General features: G+C 40.4%; 2 protein-coding genes across 2 annotated transcripts; both read right to left on the reverse strand.

The window, feature by feature from the left end:
* Positions 1-3,589: 3,589 nt before the first annotated feature.
* clcc1 (chloride channel CLIC-like 1) lies at positions 3,590-15,010 on the reverse strand. The gene is made up of 10 exons (XM_030083992.1): positions 14,816-15,010; positions 14,618-14,725; positions 12,564-12,674; positions 12,179-12,400; positions 10,296-10,436; positions 9,374-9,473; positions 7,769-7,866; positions 7,136-7,282; positions 6,413-7,030; positions 3,590-5,393 (listed from the first exon to the last, which is right to left on the reverse strand). Exons 1-10 carry the CDS (start codon positions 14,945-14,947, stop codon positions 5,310-5,312), a joined length of 1,761 nt encoding a protein of 586 aa, XP_029939852.1. The 5' UTR covers positions 14,948-15,010; the 3' UTR covers positions 3,590-5,309.
* A 1,732-nt stretch (positions 15,011-16,742) lies between these two features.
* ftsj3 (FtsJ RNA 2'-O-methyltransferase 3) lies at positions 16,743-24,497 on the reverse strand. Its single transcript, XM_030083741.1, has 21 exons — positions 24,306-24,497; positions 24,082-24,187; positions 23,593-23,639; positions 23,410-23,489; positions 23,167-23,266; positions 22,120-22,314; positions 21,506-21,621; positions 21,273-21,377; positions 20,993-21,093; positions 20,694-20,780; positions 20,474-20,620; positions 20,200-20,335; positions 19,880-20,073; positions 19,260-19,374; positions 19,060-19,141; positions 18,730-18,892; positions 18,427-18,521; positions 18,160-18,262; positions 17,810-17,993; positions 17,456-17,550; positions 16,743-17,356 (listed from the first exon to the last, which is right to left on the reverse strand). The coding sequence occupies exons 1-21, from the start codon at positions 24,370-24,372 to the stop codon at positions 17,095-17,097; spliced, it is 2,580 nt and encodes an 859-aa protein (XP_029939601.1). The 5' UTR covers positions 24,373-24,497; the 3' UTR covers positions 16,743-17,094.
* Positions 24,498-24,914: the final 417 nt, after the last annotated feature.

The raw sequence follows: 24,914 nt of genomic DNA on the forward strand, positions 1-24,914 counted from the left end.
TTTCAATTGCGAAATTAATGTCACAGTTTGACTGAGGACACTGGTTGACCATTTTTACCGAAGCACTTTATAGCCTGATTCCATTCAATGAGGTAAAAAAAAAACAAAAAAAACAAAAAAACACTTTGTATATAGGTTGGGTTTCCAAGTGGCCAAATGTGCCTTCAGCTTTGTGCTATAGCCATCTAACTTAAAAAAAAAAAAAAATCCCCCTTTACTTTATAAAAATTTGGAGAGGAGACATGAGAGATTTCTTGTTTAGAGACTTGACTTGGACTTGCAAAAAAAAAAAAAAAAAAAAAAAACTTGTGAACATCTCTGCCTTCTTTTCACTAAGGTTCAATCCTCTTTCTTGAATGTAATTTATTATTGGAGTCTTGTTTTTGTCCAAGCAAGTCTGTTTATTTTTCTTTTTTTTTTTTTTTTTAAGAGTGGTGCATTTCTGCCATTGGTGTACTAGAAGATGAGCTTGCCGTTGTAAAGCCAACATTTAAAGAGACTTGTTTTTAATTCACATTAATAACTTTTTTTTATTAATGAATAATGTTTATGGAAAAACATCCATCTGATTTTAAGAGAGAGAGCGAGAGAGAGAGAGAGAGAGAGAGAGAGAGAGAGAGAGAGAGAGAGAGAGAGAGAGGATAAATGATTTCAGGTGCAGTTTGGATTTGCACAAGTTTTAAGTCCCAGGGATCTAAATCAGCTATATAAGAGATCACCTCATTTGTTTAAATTGAGATCGGCGCTTGGTCAGTCTCTGACTCATAACCCTCAAACAGGAATTCTATGGTGGGATCTTAAATGTGGTGTGCCTTAAGGGTTGATCTTTGGCCCCTCTTTTTCAAATTTTTACCTTTCCACTTGTCGTGAGAAGAAAACGTTTCTCAGTTGTGCAGTTGTATTTCAGTTAATCATTTTTAAATGTACGTTTGACAATAAATCACGAGTAGCAGAAAATTTTCTGCAGCTCAACTTGGACATGATTGACATTTTATTTGTCCCGAAGCCAAGGGAAACTTGGAAATTTACATGCACTCTGAGGGAATACATCTCAGAAAATCAGGAACAAAGTTTGAGTCTAATCTTTGTTTTATTGTACAAATTAAACAACTTGTCAAAACAACTCAAGTTAGGACAACTAAAGCCATGGTGAAGCAATCTTGCCAGATTTTATTGTAGTTTTACTGTTGCTCTTAAAATAACTAAAATGCTTTTAATTATAGAGCATATTTTACTCTCTCCTACTTCACATTGTCTGACATGTTTTTTTTTATTATTATTTCCATAGTTCATTTATTACCTCCTCCAGGAGGTTATGGAATCATGTTGGTTGGTTGGTTGGTTTGTTAGCAACATTACGGAAAAAGTAAAGGACGGATTGCAATGAAACTTTGTGGAAAGGTGCGTCTTGGGCTAACTTAGATTCCATTCAATTTTGGTGATGATCCAGATCACTGTCTGGATCCAGGAATTTTTTAAAGGATTCTTTATCATTGAGAGATAGGGCAGTCTTTCACATAGTTGGGCAGGCCCGCTGACAGGGGGCGTGCGGCATGCGGTGCGACTTGGTGACTGATTTGACCTGTGGCGGAGGTCTGCGCTCTCTGAGTGCCAAATTCCAGTTGATTATGATTTCAAGTTTCATAAGATCAATAACATTTTGTTTTATTCTAGGTTTGTTTGTATTTTTTTTTTTTCATTTAATGCCATTGTTAGATCATTTGGAGATGGCTAAGAGGATGTCTCCTCTACGTTTAACCATTTCAGGGAGCTTTTGTGTGCAGCAGCCAGGAAGCTGGTAGGGGTAAAGAAGTCACCCATCAGTTGTGGGATTCAAACCTGCTGACTTCTGATCCCAAGTTCGTTTTTCCAACCTCTGGGCTCACAGCGTCCTTGTGAGGTGAGACGTCCAGGTATGTAGGTAAACAACAACATGAGATTCATGACAGTAAAGGTCATGATGGTGAGACCAGGTATCCTCTCATTCCATTTCCTGTTCAGGGCTTTTCTTTTCGCTGAACACTGGATCAGCTCTATATACCCTCCATAGGGTGCTCGAGGGTTTGTGCGAGTTTGCCCAACCAGTCCGCATGTGTTTTGTGGATTTGGAGAAGGCATTCGACCACGTCCTTCGTGGTGCCTTGTAGGGGGTGCTCCGGGAATACGGCGTCCAGGGCCCCTTGTTAAGGACCGTCCGGTCTCTGACTGGAGTAGGAGTCTGGTCCGCATAGCCGGCAGTAAGTCGGACCTGTTCCCGGTGCATGTTGGACTCCGACAGGGCTGCCCTCTGTCACCGATTCTGTTCACAATCTTTATGGACAGAATTTCTAGGTGCAGCCAGGGGCCGGCGAGGGTCCGTTTTGGGAACCACAGGATTTCATCTTTGCTTTTTGCAGATGATGTTGTCCTGTTGGCTCCATCGAACCCGGACCTACAGCATGCACTGGTGCAGTTCACAGCCGAGTGTGAAGCGACAGGGATGAGGATCAGTACCTCCAAATCCGAGGCCATGGTCCTCGACTGGAAGAAGGTGGTCTGCCCCCTCCAGGTCGGTGGAGAGACTCTGGCCAAAGTGGAGGAGTTTAAGTATCTTGAGGTCTTGCACACAGTGGGGGACGGATGGAGCGTGAGATTGACAGGCGGATCGGTGCAGCGGCTGCAGTGATGCAGTCGTTGTATCGGTCTGTTGTGGTGAAGAAGGAGCTGAGCCGAAAAGCGAAGCTCTTGATTTACCGGTCAATCTACGTTCCCACCCTCATCTATGGTCATGAGCTTTGGGTCATGACCAAAAGGACAAGATCCCGGATACAAACGGCTGACATGAGCTTCCTCCGTAGGGTGGCTGGGCGCTCCCTTAGAGATAGGGTGAGGAGCTCAGTCACCAGGGAGGAGCTTGGAGTAGAGTCGCTACTCCTCCACATCGAGAGGGGCCAGCTGAGGTGGCTCGGATACCTCTTTAGGATGCCTCCTGGACGCCTCCCTGGGGAGGTGTTCCGGGCATGTCCCACCGGGAGAAGACCCCAGGGAAGACCCAGGACACGCTGGAGAGACTATGTCTCTCTATTGGCCTGGGAACGCTTTGGGATCCTCCCAGAGGAGCTGGAGGAAGAGTCTGGGGACAGGGAAGTCTGGGCATCTCTGCTGAGACTGCTGCCCCCGAAACCCGGTCCCGGATAAACGGTCGAAGACGGATGGAAGGATGGATTGGCTTTCCTTTTCAAAAAAATAAAAGAAAAAGAAATATTAATTGATTTGCATTAATCATGACGTACTTGAGTCAGCTTCACACAGAACACTAGATTTGGTTAACTTTATTTCTCTTTCATTTTTTCCAAACATCCCGTTGTGTGCACACCTGGCTGTGAAAATTATGTAAAATAAGCTGTGGAAATGTCACTGACATTCATTCCGTCAAGTGATGAGTGGCCAAGTTTCAGATGAATACTGTTAAAAATTTCATCCATTGCAGAAAATGCCTGTCTGAAATGTAAACACAGCAATCTGGAGGAAATCAAGCATGAAATGTGAGTGACATGCTTTTAGAACATTCTCTTAAAACAAAAAAACAAAAAACAAAAAAAAAGACATTCAGTTTTCGGTCATTATTTATTACAAAGATGATAATTCTCTGTTCACAAATGGGAGGAATGCAAAATATTTTAATTAAAATCTTAAATTCCAAAAAAAAAAAAAGAATTACTTTAAATAAATGACAAAAAGTTTATGTTCATCACATGAACACAGGATCTGCAACAAACACATTTTTAAAACAAGCATTTTTGCTGTTTTAAACAGCATTAAAGTTAACGCACAAACCGGTGAGTACACAGCAAAAACCCGAGTGCTGAATTCACTCCCACAGAGTTGATTTCTGCACTTTCTTTGGGTTTATATTGCTTCACACTTTTGACATTTAAATTAACACTTTGGAAACACTTAAGCATTTAAGACTGTGCCAGAGTTACACCATAAACTCTATAAACAGCTAAATTAAGAAGTAACACTGTTGAGATATTTTTTCCTCACCATATATTCTGGTGGTTTGCTTTTATAACTCGTGTCATGTTGTCTACACTTATAACTGCTGAAAAAACTCGTTCAAAAAAGATTTGATTATATTCGACTCATTTTCTTTACCGGCTGGCCCATTCAGGGATGCTGCTACTTGAGGAGAAGGCAGAGTACGTTTCACCACAGACAGCTAAGATGACTCCACAGAGTCAAAGTAACACTGATAGTACAAAACTGCATCCATGTGATCAACTCTGTCAAACGATGATAATGTATTAGTTTTATGTAGAGCTTTTCTGGACCCTCAAATTTGCTTTACAATGGCAATGCTCATCATTCCATACTCAATGGTGGTAAGCTCCGTCTGTAAGCACAGCTGCCCTGGGGTGGACTGATGGAAACAAGGCTGCCAAACTGCACCATCGAACCCTTCGGCCACCACCAATCACTCTCACACTACATTCACCCTTACAGTCTCCTATCCATGTACTGACCAGATCCTACCCCACTTCTCTTCTGCAAAATAACATTCTAGGAGCTTAAATAAACTCAGAAAATTTAACCCTGAAATTTCAACACTCCAGTTTTTGCTGTGTAGATACTCACCTTGTGCAGGGCCGCGCAACAGAGTCGGACAATTAAAATTTTATTTCCTTTGTCACACTGAAACACATGAATGCACAAACCTCAAATAAAAAGCAACACTATACAGCAGTGTTGTTTAGTGTGTGCCGACTCGAGTATGCAAAAGGCCTGTAAAAAGTGTTCGTTTTGTCTTTGTATGTCCTGCAGGGATAAGACATGTTGTATGTGACTGCAGGTCTTATTTGACACTCTTCACAGAAAACAAGCAAACATGTGATGTTACAGTAACACTGTAAGTCTCTTGATCTGTACTGTAAATTAGAAACATTAAAGTTTACAGGATCTTCACCGCCAAAATTAACCAGACATCCCTGACAGACCATGATTGTTTCTTAAAGTCAACATTACAAAGACACTAAAACACCAGAGTGGGAGAACACTGCTGTTTTCCATAAGTCACGCTGTCCTGGTATTGGTTTTACTTTGGCTGCTGTTTGACTGAACAGTTTATGTCCTTGTAAACGAAATTAAGCAGATTCATCTGAGAGTTTTCAGCTTCAAAATAATTACTTTCAAATAATATATAGAAAGTGTTGGTTGGTACATGGAGTGCAGTTAGCACCCATCATGGTCCACAGAAAAAGTCCACAATTCCCGAAAACCAACCATGCTAATGTTGCTGATTTGATCAGCGTAAACGTAGTTCACTCCGCTCAGGTCGAATTCATCTCATGAACAGGAACGCCAACAGTTTCAACAGGCGCCACTGAGATGGAGGACGTCTTGGCTGCAGGGTCCTGAGGGGGATAATAACAGACATATCAGACAAAATATTCATATTCTCACACACACACACACACGCGCACGCCCAAGCACACATAAACAGGTATTGCTACCACTGCAACCACATTCTTACTTTGAAAGAATTTAAAGCAAAACTTGCAAGCTTTGAGCAAAAATTTGAACATGTGTTCCAATGGCAACTTATTGATTTTTTTTTTTTTTTTTTTTTACTTTTAATGGTAGCATTTTGATACTTTTTCATCATTTCTTCACTTTAATTTAACTTTACTGATATTTTTCACTTCAACTGATACTTTATTCATAGCTTATCATTACTACTGGTACATTAATACTTGTTTAAACTTTTAATGGTACTTATTCACTATTAATGCATCTTTTTAAAACATATTTTTGAACTATTATAACAATTACATATCATACTCTCTGTCTCAGACACACAATGGTAGAGTTATTGAATTTACTTAGCAGTACTGAGTGGGTATTAGTTGGCAGTGAGCGAATGGCACACACAAAATTTCATCTGAAATCTTCCAGCTTAGTCTTAAAGAACAGCTGGTTAAAATATAACATCTGACCAGACATAAGATCAAATGTATTTTTTTTAATCTTATATAATTCTTTTGTTATTTTGATGAAGTTGTTGTCATCACATATTTCAGTATGTTTATCATCCATTGAACCCAGTTTGAAGTTTCTGAAGTACGATTTTAAAGTAAAATAATTTTCATAATAACCCTCCAAATACTGACCCTACTAACACGATCCTTAATCAGTCCAAGCAGGTAGAATAGGAGAGAGGAATGACGTTCAGAGGACATTTCATGGCTTAAGCAGTCTAAAAAGGCTAAATCATTGGGGTCACTGGTGATATGTGTGCACACACACGCACACACACGCAGACCCATCTGCCACACAACGTGCGCAACCTCCACTGGGAACAACTCAGATGAGATGGGACTCAAAACATCAGGCTTTGGACAAGAAAACAGTGCAATCTTCATATTGTGCTTACCTGAATATCAACATGCGATGGCTGTTTCTCTGCTGGCTGAGATGTGGCTACTGTACTGTCTCTTCTGAGTTCATCTTGAGAAAGTTTATCATTTTCTTTTAATGGCTTTTTCTCTGATCTGGATGAATCTGACTCAGCAGGTTTAGTTTTCGTCGGAGAGGCGCTTTTAGCAGCCTTTCCAACAGTGGGTGTTTCGAGCACCTCTGCAGCCTCCTGTTGGTTTTCTTCACCTAATGATCTGTAAAGATCTTCTTCCACCTCTGGATTCTCCTCACGATGCGCAGCATCCGTCTCATCCTCGCTGTACAGAGGGTCAACGGGTCGTAGCGTCTTCACGGGAACGCTGGTCTGCACCTTGTTGGGCCTCCTCTGATGGACTAGATTCCTGCGTGATCTGGCCTCCGCAGCTCCGTGGCCTGGATCACGCTGTGGCAGAGCTGGACGTTCACCTGCTAGTGGAGGCAAATCTCCCCCTGCCGACTGGTTTTGGTGCTCATTCCTCAGGGGAGGAGGCGGTCGCTGATCCAGCTCCGGTGGAGGAGGATCCCTTCGAGGACGGCGCAGAGGTGCCATGATGCCATACTGAAAGGCCGACTGCACACTTCCATACATGCACACCTGCGGGGGAAAAAAATAACAAAGAACACACACCAGTCCAGAGAAGCACCGCCTGCTTAAAAAAAAAAAAAAAAAACGTAATAATTGGACAGTTAAGGTCCTTACCACAATGGAGAAAATGATGGTGAAAAGGACGGGAATCTGGAGGGTGATGGGCAGATCTTTGAGTAGAGCTCGCAGAAACTCACTGATGCCCTGGCCGAAGTGCTTCATCGGCTCAGTGATGAAGGTTGTGATGGTGACGGACATCGCCTGAACAGAGACACTTGCTCAGATTGCAGATTGGCACGAAAAAGCTTGGTGAAAATAAAATATGGGATTACGTCTCCACAAACATTTTAACCGCTGTGTTCATTGATGTAAGGATTTTTTTTCTATGCAAGGTTTCAAAGCTCTCCTGAATAATGATTTTACATGTCAATGGACATTTCAATTAATCAATTTGTTTTTAAAGGGACTGGCAAAGGTGAAGTGGTTAGGGGTTTTTTTTTTTAGTTTTTTGCCAGAGCTATACTTTTCTTAGTGCAAATTGGACCTTGAGGCTATCTGAGTGAAATCTGCATGTTCTCTCCGTGTGTATGTTTTGGGAAAAGTGCGTGATTGTCTCAGCTGGGATCAGCTCCGACACCCTGTAGCCGTAAGTCAAATAACGATGGATGGCTGGCCCACATACTTTAAGTGAATCCACTACACAATGTTAGTCCAAACATTAGTTCTCAGGGTACCACAGGGACCTACCTTGGTTGGAGGCACCAGCAGAATCGGGTTGATATAAAGGACTTCATAATACATTTTACAAGGGTCATCCTGAAGAGTTAATGTGCTTCTAAACAACTCTGGATGGGAACAGAAACAAAAATCAGCAAAATCAATGGATTTAATACTTGGAAAATCATTTTACAGAACTTTTAAACACAAAGACCAACAAATTGAAAAGCTGACACTGACAACCACTCGTTTACATTCTTACAAGATATGTTCGAGTAACTTAATTCAGTTTCAACACTTATTTGATTCTACGGCCACTGAACCGTGATGGGAGCCGTTTCTGTTGCATGTGTGAAAACACATATGAACTATGTGGCATATTTGATTGTTTCTTCTTCTTTTTTTTTCTCTCATTCCCTGATTTATTCCACATTGCATTTAACCTAGGAGTACAATATCTCATTTCTTGAACCCTGTACGAAGGACTGACGAATAAAAACCTTTGACCTTTGTTGTGCCTCTCACTGATTGTCAGGATTAGGAGTTGGCAGGAGCAGACAACAGTAATTTTCACAATTCATGAAAAAGTTCAATAAAACACCTTCAGTGGCTTCACAGCTTGTGACTTGGGTAGTCTAGTAGCCATGATTGCCATCTTAAAACTGCTGAAGACATAAATGAATCGACTGATAGAATTTTATCTTATATCATGTTCTGTGTGTCGACTCTTTTATCCCAACGTTTTCTTGGGCAACAAATAACAACTCATTTTATTTATCAGCATTTTTCAGGTCACCAAATGTCACTGAACAATAAACAAAAGGCATTCAAACAATTAAACACATACGTAAACAAAAAACATTTATGCATTTGCATAAGAGACTCCAGACACTGGCTGTTTCTCATGTTGGGGGGGGGAGTTAATTCCAGAGGTGGGAGAGCCGAGCGGCTGAAAGCTCTGGACCCCATGATGGTTATTTTGGTTGGAGGTAGAGTGAGGCTGAGAGAAGAGGCAGATCTGAGGTTTTAATTGGGTGCGTAGAACAAAGGAACTTAAATCAATAAAGTGAGTGTCGATGAAGGGACACATGTCCAGCAGCAGGTTTTCTAACACAGGCTTGCCTCAGTGTTATGTCCTCCTGTCACCTTTGCTTTTTATCATATTTACACAGTCAGGCATAACCTGCATTTGTTAAATGGCACTAAGACAACTCCTTGGATTGAAATATATTAAAAAAAAAAAGAAAAAAAAAACAAGGAGGTCATCATTGATTTTAGGCAGAACAAGAATATACCAGGAGAAAAAGTATTTCACAATCAAAAGGTTGAAATTGTTGGCACTGTATTTGACTCACAACATAAATTTGAAATTAAACACAAATTTCCACTGCCACACAAAACTCAAAAGGACTGTGATCACTAAAAAATCATTCTTACAGATATTCCCATTTATGTCTTGTGAGCTGCTGCACCCCAAAAGCTGCATATTAAATTGCAATTAATAAAAACAACAAAAAGTCTACATCATGGCTTCAGCAAACATTAACGGGATGCTCCAAGCAGGGAGAGTTTTTTTCCCCTCCCACAGATCTCATAATATTTAATCATGTGCATTCATGCCTGCTGTTGTCTTACCTTTCAAACTGTCACTCCAGTCAATTTTTTTCACTCCAGTGCACTTTTCATTGAAAGTGTCCATCTTCACAATCTTGCTTTGGTGCTCAGCAAAGGCAATCTACAAATTAAAAGATTGAAATTCAAATTAATGAAACAAAAAACAACCTCAGTAGTCTTTTGTACTATTGTAAGGACAAAATAACTAAGAGTGATTTCACCATCATTCAGCACAGCAACCAATGTTCAAGTTGATACACTGTAGTTTACGTTGTCTGCGGTCACACCTGTTTCCTGTTCTGCTCAAAAGGCCATGTCATCTGCCAAAACATTAGATTTCATGACCCGTGACCGTAAATACAGGGCAAGCGTCATGTCCACATGGCCACAACATGGCGCAATTAAAAGCATCGAATACTTAAATACAGGCCACATAAATATTCCAGGCTTTTGTGTACATTCGTACAAACGGTGCGTTTGCTAAAAAAAAGTATATACTGTATATCACTATTCTTACAAGTTTATTGGTGTTTATGAAGCTATCAGAGAAAATACTGATGAAGCCCTGAGTGCTGCTTTGGCTCCAGTTTGACCACAGTTGTTGGCATTTTTTTTTTTCCACTATGTTTGATCGCAACCATGTTCATGGAAAAATGTATAATGCAACTCATGAAAACACAGGATTACAAAATACAGCTTTCTTTGTAGTTGTTCTATCTGGTGTGAGTACAGGAAGCATTTGCTGCACACCCAAGGTCCCAGGTCAGATGCTTTCATGCCCACCATAGTCCCACCTCACCAGAATTCAACTGGAGCTGCTCTGAGGCCAGCCCGTCAGAACAGAGTAGACCGACTGCACAGCAACAACCACAGTGTGAGTGTTGTGTTCACAGCTGTGTAAAAACACCTGAAAGGTGGTCGACGCACAAGAGATCGTCCTCACCTTGTACAGATAAAACCAGTTCCAGATGATGCTGAGGAAGAAGCACACAGCGAACAGTCGACTGAACTGCACAAACCAGGAGACTGTGGACCACATCTGAGTGCACATGATGGCCACCATAATCAGCACAGCCACTCCCATCTATATCAAAGGAAACATACACAAGTAAAAGATTGAAAATCACTAATGCATAGCTTGAAATGATTGAAAGTCTTATGGAAGTGAGCATTCTGAGCCACTCAGATGTCTTATTTACAGTATACACATGTTTAGTTTTGCTCAAGTGTCTTTAAATTCTAGAGTCACAGTGTGTAGGAAAAGGGACAGGGTTAAAACATCGTCACAGTTCAGCTGTCCTGTTGAATATTTACACACAAGCTTCTCATACGTGTCGCAAATACATTCAAAAAGATCAGGGGCCCCAATTATAAACACTGCTTTCACACAAAATTGGGCCTGAAAGAGGCATGTGCCACTTTATATGCAAATGCTGGATTTTTAAAGCATTAAGTTGACGGGAGAAGGCGAGTACGTCAATGCTAACCCTTGTGCGCAGACATTTTGGACACAGGAGAACCCAACTCACAGATAATGAGCAAGAGAATTGAAGCCAGATTGATCTCATATGTTCAATTTCATCACATACCGGATTTTCAAGGCTCCGTGGAAGATTCACACAGCTTTTATAATAAGACTGCAAGCCTGTCTCATTTTTTAACAGCATCTTTAATTCAGCTGTACATTCAGACATGACAAGACACACTACTCATCATGACTTTATATATTTGTCAGAGTTCATCTGTGACTTTATTGACTGAAGTGATGGTTCCCCTGCTTCTGCAGCATAGTGCCGGTCAGGAGACCCGGACTCTGTACGCACTGGTCTGAAGAGCCGCGTTGCCAGGACAGGCTTTGCCAGTGTCATGCCAAAGAAGTTTCCTGATCAACAGTTTCCCTGCTTCAGGAACGCTGCGTTTACAAACCAGCTTTCTACCTAAATAAAACCTGTGATATCGTGTACGTTAAGTGTTGCCCAAATTGTACTGCCTGAAAATGTCTTCTCCTTCTATTTAACTGGGAGAAAAAAAAACTATCATGTTGCTTGGAGATCAGCCTGCTACTCTTGTGAAACAAAAGTATATTGCAGCATTTTGGAAAATATGCAATATATTTCCATAGATAAGATTTAATATTTTTATTTTCTAATAAATTGCAATTTACTGAAATCAGCAATTATTTGCATATTTTGCTAAATATTGCAATGCATTTCAACTCATATATTGACAAATATATTTTCCATTCGAATGTTGTCCTTCTCGTCTCCCACCGCTTCTGAGGACACATCAGTCCACTGAGCCTTTCCTCAAGCCCCTAATGAAATATTTCATTTATACATTTGATAAACAGATAAAACTGTTATTTCAGTGGAAGGAGACCACTCTGCTGTGGTCTCCTTCCCTCTCTAACACTTTCCAAGGATGGAGGCCGTTTTGCTGTGCAGCGGTGTGGGTCTACCATTGCATTTTACCTTCTTCTTTCATTACTGATTCCGATCCCACCACCAAACTATCTTCTCTGCTACGATTGAGCACAAAAGTTCATTGATCAGCAGGCAGAGTATATGATCAGAATCCACCAGCGCAACTTTCCAAACCAACTGTGATTTATAAGGCAAAGGTGCGTGCACACAGTTTGATAAGTTCTATAATTTTTTGCAAACAATTCTTGGCTTTTGGACACACGGACACTTTTAGTATGTATCCTATGCATTGTTTTATAAATGAGGCCCCTGTGTTGAGCCTGTGGTACAACAAACTGAGCTTGTTTCCTCCAATAAAACAACAAAAGTATATTATGGACATTATGGAAGGAATTATACGCACTTTTAATACTGTGTCTAGCTCCACACCAAAGGTGTCCTCAAAACGCCACTTCCAGGCGATGTGATCATGTGGCTTCAGGTCAACCAGGATTTGGCTGATGGCATTATCGAGCGCTCCTGTTCTCCAGCGGTCTTCGCCCTCCAGAAGAGCCTGAATCTCTGTGATAGCTTGTTTGGAGAGTTTGATTTTGGCATCATAAAAAACATCAGTGGAGTCACTGGGCTGCAGAGAAAAGTGGACAAACACACAATTAAACCACAAACACATTTTTAATGATGATATTTACTGCATTCATGACACTATCTGTGAGTAAAATTACTTATGATGTAATTTCAAATTAGAGAATTCAATAATTTAAAAGCAAAATGAGAGAATGATCACATACCACACCAACTCTCGAAATTTCTTTTAGGAGTCTGTTGAGGAATCTCTTAAATACTGGATTGCAGGTAGACTGCTGAGAGAAATGAGGGGTTGTCTTCTTTAGGTCCTCAACCTGTATTAAAACAAATCAGATTATTTGTGACACCTGAATGATTGAATTCACTCTCTTTTCAGAAAAATAAAATCAAAACTTCCTAAAAGAAATGTATCAAAGCAGAGTATTCTGTTCGAGAACATTAAATGTACCATATCCGCTCTCAGGTCTCCAATCAGCATGAGCAAATATTTGTGTTATTTTTTTGACGTACTAAATGTTTTGTTTCTTTTTATCTCATATGACTGGAGTTGAATTTGCACATCAACATTTTTTTAATATGTGTGTTGAAGAGGGTGTGCAAACTGCATGATGAACTGACATCCTTTTTATCCAAACAGCAAAGTCGACAATCCCAGAAATGTAAAATATTTCTGAGATGATGGGATGTTTTTTCTTTCAGTGTGACATCAGGTCTCATCTAATTTGCATTAATCTGCAACCACAAGGCAAGAACTACACTGTTGCGGACATGTACAAGGTAGTTAAAGTTTTCTGGGCAAAAGTAAAATTTTTGGAGAAAGATATTCAGGGGAGAAAGTTGCACTTTCAACATCTAAGGGAGATGTTTCTGATTGGCTGGGAAAAAAACTTTTATACCCCCCAAACGCTCAAGTGCCATCCTCCCCTACAGAAGGTCAGTGGACTGCAGATGCCAAAAAGCTGTGGCCTTTTGTTGATGAGGCAGCTCTTCAGATTTGGTTCTTGAGGATGCATCTGATTTGCTCAAAGTACAACACAGGTACATTGAGGTGAGTGGCTTTTGGAACATGGTTCTCCAAGCTTGATTCAAAAATTCCCCAGCTATTTCAACACTCCTACTCACAACGTTCCCCTCCACATACACATGTGAGTCATCATTCTCATCAATGAACTTCATCAAAATCCAGGAGAGAAACAGATTATCCAATGCTCACCTTGGACAGTGACTCAGGATTGCCACAACACAATACAGCTAAAATCTCTCAACTCAACTTCATTTATGAAGCACTTTAAAACAGCCACTGTTGCAACAAAGTGCTGAACATAAACAGACAAGAAAACCTAAAAGCTGGTGTGCAAGTAAAAAAATAAATAAATAAAAAACAGTAAAACAATAAACACAATGATGACAATAAAAGAGAAGCAGAATCCAATATTAGAAGCATAGCCTCCTCCCAGTGCTGTCACTTCTCTCATTGATTAGTGAATGAGCATTCATATAATATGTTCATAAAGCGATAATAGCACTAAGAAATTACTATTATTTTGAATTTATACCCCGATATGCTCTTATATGCACATTTTTTAAAAAATTAACTGTTGCATTTAACCACATATTTCAAAGGTTACAAAACAAATGGGTTGAAGGAATGTGATCTATCTGTGGATTTTCCGTTTTCATGTTAAGTGCTGTTGTTCGGGCTTTGTATGAGCACTGAAGGTAAAGTTGTACACACATTGGTTTGAGATCTTTAAAAATATATATGTTTCAGTGTGTTGATGGATGTATGGGTGTTTTAAATAAGCATTTAGGTTATTAAATCGTTTGTTTTTGGACTTATTTTGTTTACAGTGTGATTTCTTTTCTTGTGGGAGCTTCTCAGATTGAGAGTTTTGTGCCTAAATTAACACTGCTGCTTCTGCCACTGCCAATAATAATGATAATAATAACAGCAACAACATAATCTGCACATGAATCAAGGTGCACTAAAAAGGAAATGTATGTTCAGGTTCTTGGCTTGGCACACTTGAAATTAGTTGTCCCTTAGGAAAAACTAATATGGGGACTGTTTCTTCACCACAATTCAAATTAACAAAATTATGTCCACACTTCAGATCACACTGAAACAAAAAATCTAACCGAGTTATAAGTGGCCCGAGAACTGAAAAGTAGTTTTACTTTCGATAATTCCAGTAACTGTACGAGGAGATGTCCTGAGTGTATCTGTCCTACTTGTCAACAACACCACGTTTCTCACCCGCCTCTGCAGCTCCGCCACCTGTCTGGTACAGGACAGCAGCTCTGCCTGGTCTGAGTCCTGGGTGTACTCTCTTCTTTTGGTGGCAACGTTGTCATAGTTCGTTGTCTGTGACAGAAACACTCATATAAATACAGGTGCTGTGACACAGCGACGTGCTCACGGGTCAAAAACGGATAAGTAAACAAAGGCACTCGCCTGGGAGGACTTCCTCATGGTCTTTGTACTCGCATCGTAGTTGATCATATCATAGGGGTCCAGCCACTCGTCGCCCCCCTGCTGGCCCAGGACAGGCAGCCACAGGCTGAAAGCCACGAAGATGAGCAGCATCCTTTATAACAGATTGTACAAGCTTCCGAAGAACAGGCGACACCAAACTGTGGTGCAGCTGAAGTGAAAGTCCGACAGGAAATCCTAAGCTGGCTTTGTGGTTCCGGTTCGAAGGTAGCGAAAACATTCACACTCAATTATTCCGGTATAGGTAGGATGTGATCACATATTTACTATTAGATGCTTTTTTTTTTTTTTTTTAACAAAACAAAGTCACGAATCTTGCTTTCCTAAACATTACACACTTAGGAAACCCTGGTTTAGAGAAGGGTTTTTCCTCGTTCGTGACGCCAGTATGGCCCGCCTTACTTCAACACTGATTAGCTCATTTCAGATTTTTTTTCAGAAATTCACCCAATCATAAAGCAAACTTAGAGCACTGGCCAATCAGAGCATTGAAATAAAAAAAAAACGTGTACGGCGTGGCTGCATTTCGCAAGGCTTCATGGGAAATGTATTTCTTTGTTGTGTTGTTTCTATTACAGTCCACAGTAATTAATACACAATAATAATACAATAATTTCTTAATTTCGAAATAGATATAGAACATTTAATATTTGATAAAACAACTATTACATTTTAGATGTCTAAGACTGCCACTGAATTCTGTCTGAAAATCTTTTTTCTAATTTACTTAATTAGTTTTTAATTAACTTAATTTGAAAATGAAAGCAGCAATGGCACAAAACAAAGCATCAATGTTAGTGATAGATATGACAGTAAAATCAGCAAAGCAGTCATATGTTTTATTATTGTATGAACTGAGCCTTCAGGTGGAAAGGGGGTTGCCCTCTCACTGCACAGCCAGGAGGTCATGGGTTCAAATACTGACCTGGCCCCTCAGTGTGGAGTTTGCATGGTCTCCCTGTGTGAGTGTTAATTTCCTCTGGGTAGTCCAGTCACCTTCTACACAGTCCAAAAAACATGCCTGTGAGATTTGCATAAATTCAAACATACACAAATGGAACAGAAAAAAAAGACATTTAAATATATGAAACAAACACCAAAATATACTGTCTTGCTGCAAAGACAGGGCCATTGTTGATATCTGCAGTTTTGTTCAATCATTTAGTCATTCTGCTTAATTTGATCAACATGAGACATACAAAGGACTGCTTTATTGAAGAGTTTAGATTAAAAAAATAAGAACTGCAACAGCTTCATATTTCCTTCTTAGATTCCCCAAGTCAGAGCATCTATTCTCCTCTCAGATGGTAATTCGGGTGATGGGAGTCATAATACAACACTCAGTCTGCCGTCTTCATAGTGTTTAACCATATCATTTTGTGCAGTGACATTTACTTCCACGTATAATTATCGATTCAATAGTCTTAATGTTCTTCCATTCTCCTCACCTCATTGTTTATAACTCCATAAATCATCAAACATGATTGCTTTCTTTTCTTGCTGGCATTTTGTAGTTGTGGGTACCACAGTAGATCATCTACTTTCAGTACTTGCTGTCTAATGTATTTCCCTGTGCTTGAATCCAAGTATGAGTGAGGGCGCATGAGACTGTATCTATAATGCATTTGAAACATGTTTTTTTAGTCAGCGCTCACATGAAGATCTGAATGTGGACGTGTCAAATACCAACTCTGTTAATCAGCAGTGAGCCTATAACTTTGTTTCAGTGCTTGCACAGTAACTTCAGCAGCCCATCATCAGAAAATTTAAAGTCGCTCTCACCTGAAATATCAGGTATCTCACTGGTGAGTTTCAATAAAATAAAATGTCATGTGAGTGACGCACACCAGTCCAAATGGTTGAACAAATGAGAAAACATGGATTATAGCTTAAGACATTTATTAAAAGGCATATATTTACATGACTGAACAAAAACTTGAATATCATTTACAGATCAAATGAAAGTGATCCGTTTTTCTGAATTTTCTGTCTTCAGGAAGACATGAACCAAACATCACACATCATGAAAAGCCTCTGAACAAAGGACACTGTAGTTTTGCAAAACTACAGCCAAGGTGATGAAAACAGGGAATTGTGTCAGAGACAACAGTTAATAATCCATGTGAAAATTAGTTATAACCAAAGCACCTCAGTTTATTAAGAGCCAAAAAGCACTTGTCTGCAACATGAGGACAGGAAAGTCAAAAATTAGTCAGACAGGACTTTGAAAATGTAGCAATTTATTTTCCTTTTCGCCCTTTGCCGCCCTTCACTCCCCCTTTGCCACCCTTAGATTGTCTTCCCTTCCCTTTTCCTTTTCCCCCTTTAGCACGTTGCTCTTTCTTCTGCAGTCCTCGCATGTCCTTCTTCATGCGACTGTCCACGACTTTGAAGACTCCCTTGACTCCAGCAGGGCGCCTTACCTTCTTGCCAGCTCCTTTTTTGGTCACAACATATGTGACTTCTCTTTTTTCTTTACCCAGGCCCGCTTTTTTGTAAATGCTGAGCAAACAGAAAGAGACAACAACCAAATATTTTTTGTTATATTCTTGATAAATTAGCCACTCTTTTAGTTGCAGTTTCAATTACATGCAGCATTACCTCTTGAGCTGGGCCATCTTCTCCCTCTCAGAAATGTCCACTGTGTTGACAACTGCCTCTGCTTTCTTCTTGGCTTGCTCCATCTTCTTAAGCATCTAAAAAAGAAACACACACATACAATGAAATAATCAAGTTTATAGGCAAAACTTTGCTTTTTCATCTAATGACCATAACTGAACAATTCCAACTGTCCAACAGTCCATCACGCATAAAACAATGCCATGAAAAAAAAAATCAATATTTAGTGTGATCACCTGTCACTTTTAGAAGAGCATAATGTTGCTACTGTAAACTCATCCTTTGGCATAGAACACAATGATTTTTTTTTTTTTTTTTATTTTATTTAGTCTTTACCTTTCTCTTCTTTCTGGCCTTGGCCTCAGCAACGCGTTTGATGGGCCGGGCATCAATCTCTCTCCATTTTTGCTTGTACTCCTCCACCATCTCTTTAGTGACAGGCACTGACTTCCTTCGGTGTTTACGTTCATCATTGAGGAACCATTCAGGCACCTCCCACGGCTCATCGGAGCTAGCAAACCTGCAGGGCGGCACAGTCAGCGTTCTGCGTAGCTATGCAATAGCACTTCGTGATTCCCGCGCTCACAACAATGTTTTTGATACTGTATTGAAGGAGCTTACAAAAAGAATCAACAGCATCAGGCTTCCATCAGATGGTTAGCCATCAGACTGTTTGACACACATACCTGTGAAAGGAGCTGTCCACCAGGTCTCGAGCTCTTTTCTTGGAAGTTGCAATCATTGCTCCAAGTGCCAAGCCCTCTGCATTTAGAATCCTGGCTTTCTTACCTGAAGTGAGCCCAGATAAACGCTACATAAGCTGCAGAACTGTGAAGTTCTTAGATTCAGCGCATAAATAAAATTTAGCTGCTGAAATCCTTCTGACATTTAAGTTCTGATGATCACGACACAGCAGTAAGTTTAAATGAAATATGATCTTTTCTCATACTTACTTGTGCTTTCAACTGGCACAACCTGGAAGTTGTCATTATCAGTCTCTCCTGATAGCAAACCAGCCCCCTTTGCCTTCTTCATTTTGGTAATTTCTCTGGAAAAAAGGAACACATTAATTCATCACTTTGTTTAATGTTCATTTAAGGCACTGATTTTAACACCGTCAATTTAACAGGAAATAAACAGTTAAATTTACAACATGAATTAAAAAAAAACATTCAATGGTGGATGATTCAATTAGGTAACATATCTTAATTTAAATTTGATCAGTAATATAAAATTAAGTTCTGTTGAGGGCTTACTGTTCGTCATCGCTGCTGTCATCTGAGTCGCTGTCACTCTCTTCCACAGCTTTCTGGGACGGTCCCGCCTTTTCTTCCTCTACTGGGGCAGGAGCAGCTGCTTTTGGCTTCATAACCTCCTCTTCTTCCTCCTCCTCTTCCTCCGCAGCTTTTCTCTTTTTGCCTTTTTATAGAAACCAACAAAGCGTATTATTTTCACAGATCTGTTTTTTAAATGAGGGTCCTCAATAAAGCAAAACTGTTCTGTTGTTTTTTTAAGTTCTGAAAATTAATTTAAAAAGCAAACTTCATCTGAATATTTGAGAAAAACGAAAAGAAAGGACCAATTACCTGATTTTTTGCTCTGAAGCAGCTCAGTCTGTTTCAGCTCATTCTCTGCATCTCCCTCCAAGTCAATCTCAGAAAAGATGCCCTGCAGGGCGGCAGAAATGCAGGCGTCACAATATTAGGAGGCACAACGAAGGAAGAAGATGCCATGTGTAGATGGAAGCAGGTTAGCAAATCGGAAGACAAACACTCAAAATACAAACCTTGCTGAACCACAGGTTGGTCTCTCGCTCCTCCTTCTCATCTTTTCCTTCAAGTTCCACCAGCAAGCCACTGTCCTGCCCTTCGTCATCCCCCTCAGCCTCGGCAAACTTGACTCTAAAACAAGTCGATATAAATAAGCCTCATGACTGTAAATTAATCCGTAATTTTTTTTTTTCGAAGCACTGAACTGACTTGTATCATGCTGAGATTTTTTTGTGATCACAAAAATAAAAAGCTAGCTGGTTGAAATTTACACTTTTGAGAATGAGGCTTCATGCGAAACAGGCATATTTCAAAAAGAGCATGGAGACTCAGCTCTGTCAGAAGAGCTGACAACCCAGGGGTCACTTATCCTTCCTCAAGTCTCAACAATATGACAGATTAACATCTTTTCAGTTTTTTATTTTGGGCTGAACAATATCGGAAAAAACTGCCGTTATTTTTTTGTAACCCTGCAATATTTATTTTGATTAAAAAGAAAAACAGCGCTGCATGTGCAGGGGTGTGTTCTGCTTCAGCAGAATGATTAAGAACGATGGTGATTGGTGGATCTCTGCACAGCGTGTTTGTCAAGAACACCGAGTTCATTCAGAGCAGACCCAGTTGAATCAGGACTTACTTTTTCTTTGGTATTTTCTTGTTCAGTTCTTCTTCTCTCTGTTTCACTTCATTCAAGTCATCCTCATCTAAATCGGAGGCCAGGGACATTTCATCTGCTTCATCATCCTCTTCCTCAGAGAGGTGAAGGTCATCCTCTCCGTCTACCAGGGTGTCTGCTACCTTCATGTCTCCTTTGGACAAATCAGTCAATACCTGATGGGCAGAACAAAAGGAACGTTTAACTTGCACGATATGTGTTAATTCAAACAGCAATCAAGGCCAAGGAAATCTAACAAGTGTTTGTTATCAGGGTTTCAGCGAGGCGCATCGGGCTTTCACCTTTTGCTTTTTGACGGTGCACAGAGAAAATAAACACGTGTCCTCAGTGTTTGCGATGGAGACTCCTGGTAGGTCCATCTTCAGCTCGACTCTTTCTCTCTGCTTCCTCTGCTCTTTAAGAATTTTCCTCTTTTTCCTGGCCAAACACCACAGTCTGTGTCATTTCCCATTGGCTATCATCTCACACCAAACAATATACACATTTAACTGACAACAGAAAATTCAAGAAAAAGAGTAAAACAAATTCACTGTTGACAAGTAGAAGGTGTTGTACCGTTTGAGCTCAGCCACCTCTGCAGCTTTCAGTTCAGCCAGTTTTTTCTCCACTTCATCTTCTTCCTCCTCATTTTCAGAATCTTTTTTTCCTCTTTTCTTATCTGATTCATCCTCTGAATCACCCATTTCTTCATCAGACGATAAGCTTAAAATAGGAAGAGGGGTGTTAATCTATGATACATTTTTAGTTTCAGGACTGGTGTAAAAACTGAGTCTACCTGATTTCCTGGTCAAGCTGTTTGGCTTCCTCCTTTAACTTCTTGGCCAAATATCTCCTCAGCTTGGTCCTCCAGTTAAGCAGAAGCCTACAAAGGTGAGTGAACAGACAGAAAAATAGATAAAGACTACATATCGTATAATTTCAAAGAAAACATGTAAACTTGTAGAGACCTCACACTGCACAATCAGCACCTTCTCAAAGCCTTATGCATTCAATGTAGAATAAAAGCAATCAACATCAGTAACTTTTTTTGCCACAATATTTGTGGCTTAACATGACAAATGATAGCTGGCTTACCGCAGCTCTTTGCGTCCCAGGACTTTGATGTCTCGACAACACTCCTTGATTTCATCACTGGTGTTCGGGTGAGACTCCAGGTCTGGATTATCGAAGGTAATCTAGACGACAGGACAGAGCAAAGAACACCACTGGAATTTTCTCTTCTCTCACTCAGTGACTTCTACCAAATGTAATTTCATACACACAACTTTGGACTCTGATGTCCAAACATCAAGCCGTTTTTAAATCAGCTAAAATATCAGAAGGCTTTCTTTTAAAACAAATAAAGAAATCTCACCTCGCTGGCTTTTCCGAGGAAATCAACAGGGTTTTCAGCTTTCAGAAAAGCCGTTACTGTAAAACTGTGGTAAAGGGTCAGATCACCGTCTGTGTATCCCTCCGCCTGGAACACAAGAATAATTGTTAGTCCAATAATCAAAATAACAATCTAGCTCAGATCCTGGTCACTTCAATGCAAACTCGGCAATATGTCTGTGTGAGATGCAACACATCAGCAATATAAAAACATGCCTTTGGTTTCTTGACGGGAATCAGATCCTTCACAGTCTTGGCCTGCACGTCCACTTCTTTGAACGCATGTTTTGGATCAAAGAATTTACTGTCAATTTTGTCTGGAGCAACAAATCCTGGAAAAAAAGAAAGAAAGAAGATTTTCTTTTTTTAAAAGATCTTAAAATATATGGAATGTATTTAAATCTAAAGCGTTTATTGGCTTGTCACCGAAGGAAAAACCATATTGTTATTTCACAACAGTAACGGCCTCCTTGTTCTTCACTGATGCCTGGCAATACTACAGTACTGCAAACACTACACAAGAAACAGCACTGTACACAACTAATGCTTTGCCCACCATGAACTAGTAAGAAAGCCGCCAAGTTAAAAGAAGCATTTTCATCTTAAGTTTGGCTACAAACTGACATCACCAGCTAACAAAAAACAGAGGAAAATGGACATTAGTCTGATTTCATATTAACTTCCACGACAATCACTCAAGTGTTACAGGCTGATGGGGATCGTCTTGAAATGTTTTAATGCAATGCCAACTTATATTAACCCCAGCATTTATTTTAACTTTCCTATAAGCAACTAATTAGCTATTGTAATCCTTCACATTGGCCACTGACCCTGACAGATGACAAAAATCTCAGCAGACTCGTTCCTGGATGCCTGTGGCTTGGTGGCTTGAACCTTCTTGAAGAACTGCTGGAAGATCCAGAGCAGCGGCTGGTAGTCTTTGGAGCGGAAAACCTTTGTGACAAAAGTGCCTCCTTTGTTCAGAAACTCACAGGCCAGCTTCAGAGCCATGAGGGTCAGATGAGCTGCATAAGAGAGACATTTACACATTAGGTTGGCAGTGTATCCGCAAAAAAAAAAAAAAACAAGAGCAGGCACTAAATAAAGTGAATACTTGTATACACACAGCATCACTGGTGTGTGAGTAGGACTTATCGATATGGCACAAAATTTATATCTTGATATTTTTCTGAAAATGGTGATATATGACATAACCTCAATATTTCTTTTTCCCCTGAACGTTTTATCTAAAAAACAATCTGGTCTGTGTTCACACTGCACCAAACTGTCCAGACAATGTTATGCAATTATAACAGCCGCTCGTTTGGAGGCCCTGTTGCCCGAAACAAACACCGACCAGAGAAGAAGTAAAGCCTGACTATGAACAAACGCAGCTCATTGACAGGTCCAGACTGAAATCCCAGCCTGGCAGCTGGAAACAAGCAGCCATGATATATACTCGTCTGACCAGATAGCATTCAGCGCCTGCAATTCTTCACCACTCCACGTCTTCCTGCCAGATAATTTCCAACTCTTAGGGTATTTTGTGTATCTGCTTCCTCTGATTTGTGATGCTGTTTTTTCTTTAATGACCCAAAATGCATTGCGCTTCACATCACATCCTTTCGTTACATCTGTTGGAAAGTCTGCTTGAAGTGAACAGTGATCCAAGTTTTCAAGAGGACCAGAGTTCACTTGCTTGAGCTGCATCAGAGTTCTGGGGAGCTTTGACGCATTCCCAAACAAAGCGGACTTTTCAAGAAAGTCCCTGAAGTGAACTCTGGTCCAGATCACAGTGCTGATGAGAAAGTCCTTCAAGAGAAAATGAAGTCAGTAAAACACAGTATCTGTCAAATTCCCTGCATGAAATGCTTCACCTTGTGAGAAAGCATCATGTTGCCAGTTTGCGCCCACATTCGGGGCTCCATCATTTAACACGACATCAACTTTCCAGGTTTGAAGCTCTTTCTTGAGAGCCTGCAGAAAGACAGACAGTATTAAGTTTAACATCAGTACACACTCATATACTTGTGAATTTGACTTAATTGTTGTGCTGCACAGTCTAGCTTTACATGCCACCAGGCTTGTTGTCCCACATTTGTAAATAACAAATTCCACACCTGTCTGCATTTGTCAGTAGTGATGTCCTCCTGCAGTGCCACCACATTGGGGATGGGTTTAATGGGGACAAGATCAACACCTGAGAAGGAGAGTAAGGTATTAATGTTAAGATGTGGGACAAGGCTTAGAACAACTTGAGATTTTGGGGGATATGTTGATGTGTGTATTGACAATATACTCACCAATGATAAGACTGGAAACAGGCATGAACTTAGAAGCCACCTGCAACCTGGAAACAAACAATCCATCACTTTACTGGAATCTGCACATCATGTGTGAAAGCAAATGTATACATATACCTGCCACAAACATCTGATTAAAGAGGACCATTTTTCCTTCAAATTTGAAATCTCTTCAACATAAAATAAACTGGCTGATAAAGGTGTATTTGCTAGAATGATCTACATCACAACATTCACAACTGGTTTTGCCTCAAAAGCCATATGGCACCGTACGATCTCGACTGCGTTACAATGGAAAATAAATATAATGAAACAGTTCCTTAATCACACGATGGCTGCCAAAACCTGGCACTTCTTCAGCTGTACAGTTTCTACAGCCTTTCACTGTGTTCTGACCAACTCATATGCACAGCCAAGACTCCCCTCTTTCTGGTTCTAATCCGCCGCGAGGACCTGACATTCCACAGCAGCGGTTAAACTCCTGCTTACCATCCGCCGGGAGCAGCGCACAGGTCGATCAGAGCTCTGGCCTTCTGCAGGAACTGGAACTTACGATTGAGCTGAATGAGTTTGAAAGACGACCGAGAGCGATAACCTGGTAAAAGAAAGAAACACGGACACAACACAGAATTAAAACAGTCTCCTCTGAAATTTGCCAGCGGCGAGCTAAAGTGTGACATGAAGCCCAGCGCTCAGCGCTCGCAGATCCGTACCTGTTTCTTTGGCGAGGTGGTAGAATTTATCCTTCCTGGTTTTTCCTGTTTTGAGTTTCTTCCCCATGTTCGGCGCTCGGGTTTTATTTCAGATTGAAACACGGATTTAAACCACCTCAGTAGGGAAAAAAACTCACAGCTCGAGGACGTTCACCAAAACAACACGTGCAGCTCTTCGTCTTCTTCTACGGTTTCTACTGCTGCCTCTTCTTCCGCCTCCTCTTCCTCTGCGCCACGGCGGGTAGCACGAGCGTTTCAGATGCATTACCGCCACCTTCTGTGCTGGAGCCTGACACAAAGTCCACTGCCTCCTGCTCCAGTTAGTACATTTCTCACAACAACATTTCTCCTCCACTCAGGAAGACTCTGCTTTAGTCACTCCCTTTCTCTGGTGTTTATTCCCTGACTGCTGTTTTTTTTTAATTAACTGGAATGTCTTGTTTAACCTTGTATGTCCAACCATGTTTCCTTCTTCAATGCTCTTATTTTTCATTTATTAAAGAAGACGCCTGTCTGTCTGTGATGCCTCTCAAGTTTGCGGACTTTCCTTCATAACATGCTTTTTTAAATAATCCCTTTAGTCACTGACCTGCTATTTGCATTATGGCT

Source organism: Salarias fasciatus, chromosome 23, assembly GCF_902148845.1.
Source record: "Salarias fasciatus chromosome 23, fSalaFa1.1, whole genome shotgun sequence".
Taxonomy (NCBI): Eukaryota; Metazoa; Chordata; class Actinopteri; order Blenniiformes; family Blenniidae; genus Salarias; species Salarias fasciatus.

Bases quoted from the DNA above. Each gene is read 5' to 3' on its own strand.
- clcc1 (XM_030083992.1), bottom strand. From the start codon at position 14,947: ATGCTGCTCATCTTCGTGGCTTTCAGCCTGTGGCTGCCTGTCCTGGGC. The intron at 14,726-14,815 runs GCGAGTGCCTTT...TTTCTGTCACAG, and splicing joins CCATGAGGAAGTCCTCCCAG to ACAACGAACTATGACAACGT. The intron at 12,675-14,617 runs GTGAGAAACGTG...GTTTTAATACAG, and splicing joins TGGCGGAGCTGCAGAGGCGG to GTTGAGGACCTAAAGAAGAC.
- ftsj3 (XM_030083741.1), bottom strand. From the start codon at position 24,372: ATGGGGAAGAAACTCAAAACAGGAAAAACCAGGAAGGATAAATTCTAC. The intron at 21,622-22,119 runs GTCAGTGGCCAA...CTTTTTTTCCAG, and splicing joins GATTTTTGTCATCTGTCAGG to GATTTGTTGCTCCAGACAAA. The intron at 17,994-18,159 runs GTATGTGTGTCA...GCCGCCCTGCAG, and splicing joins GTGGACAGCTCCTTTCACAG to GTTTGCTAGCTCCGATGAGC.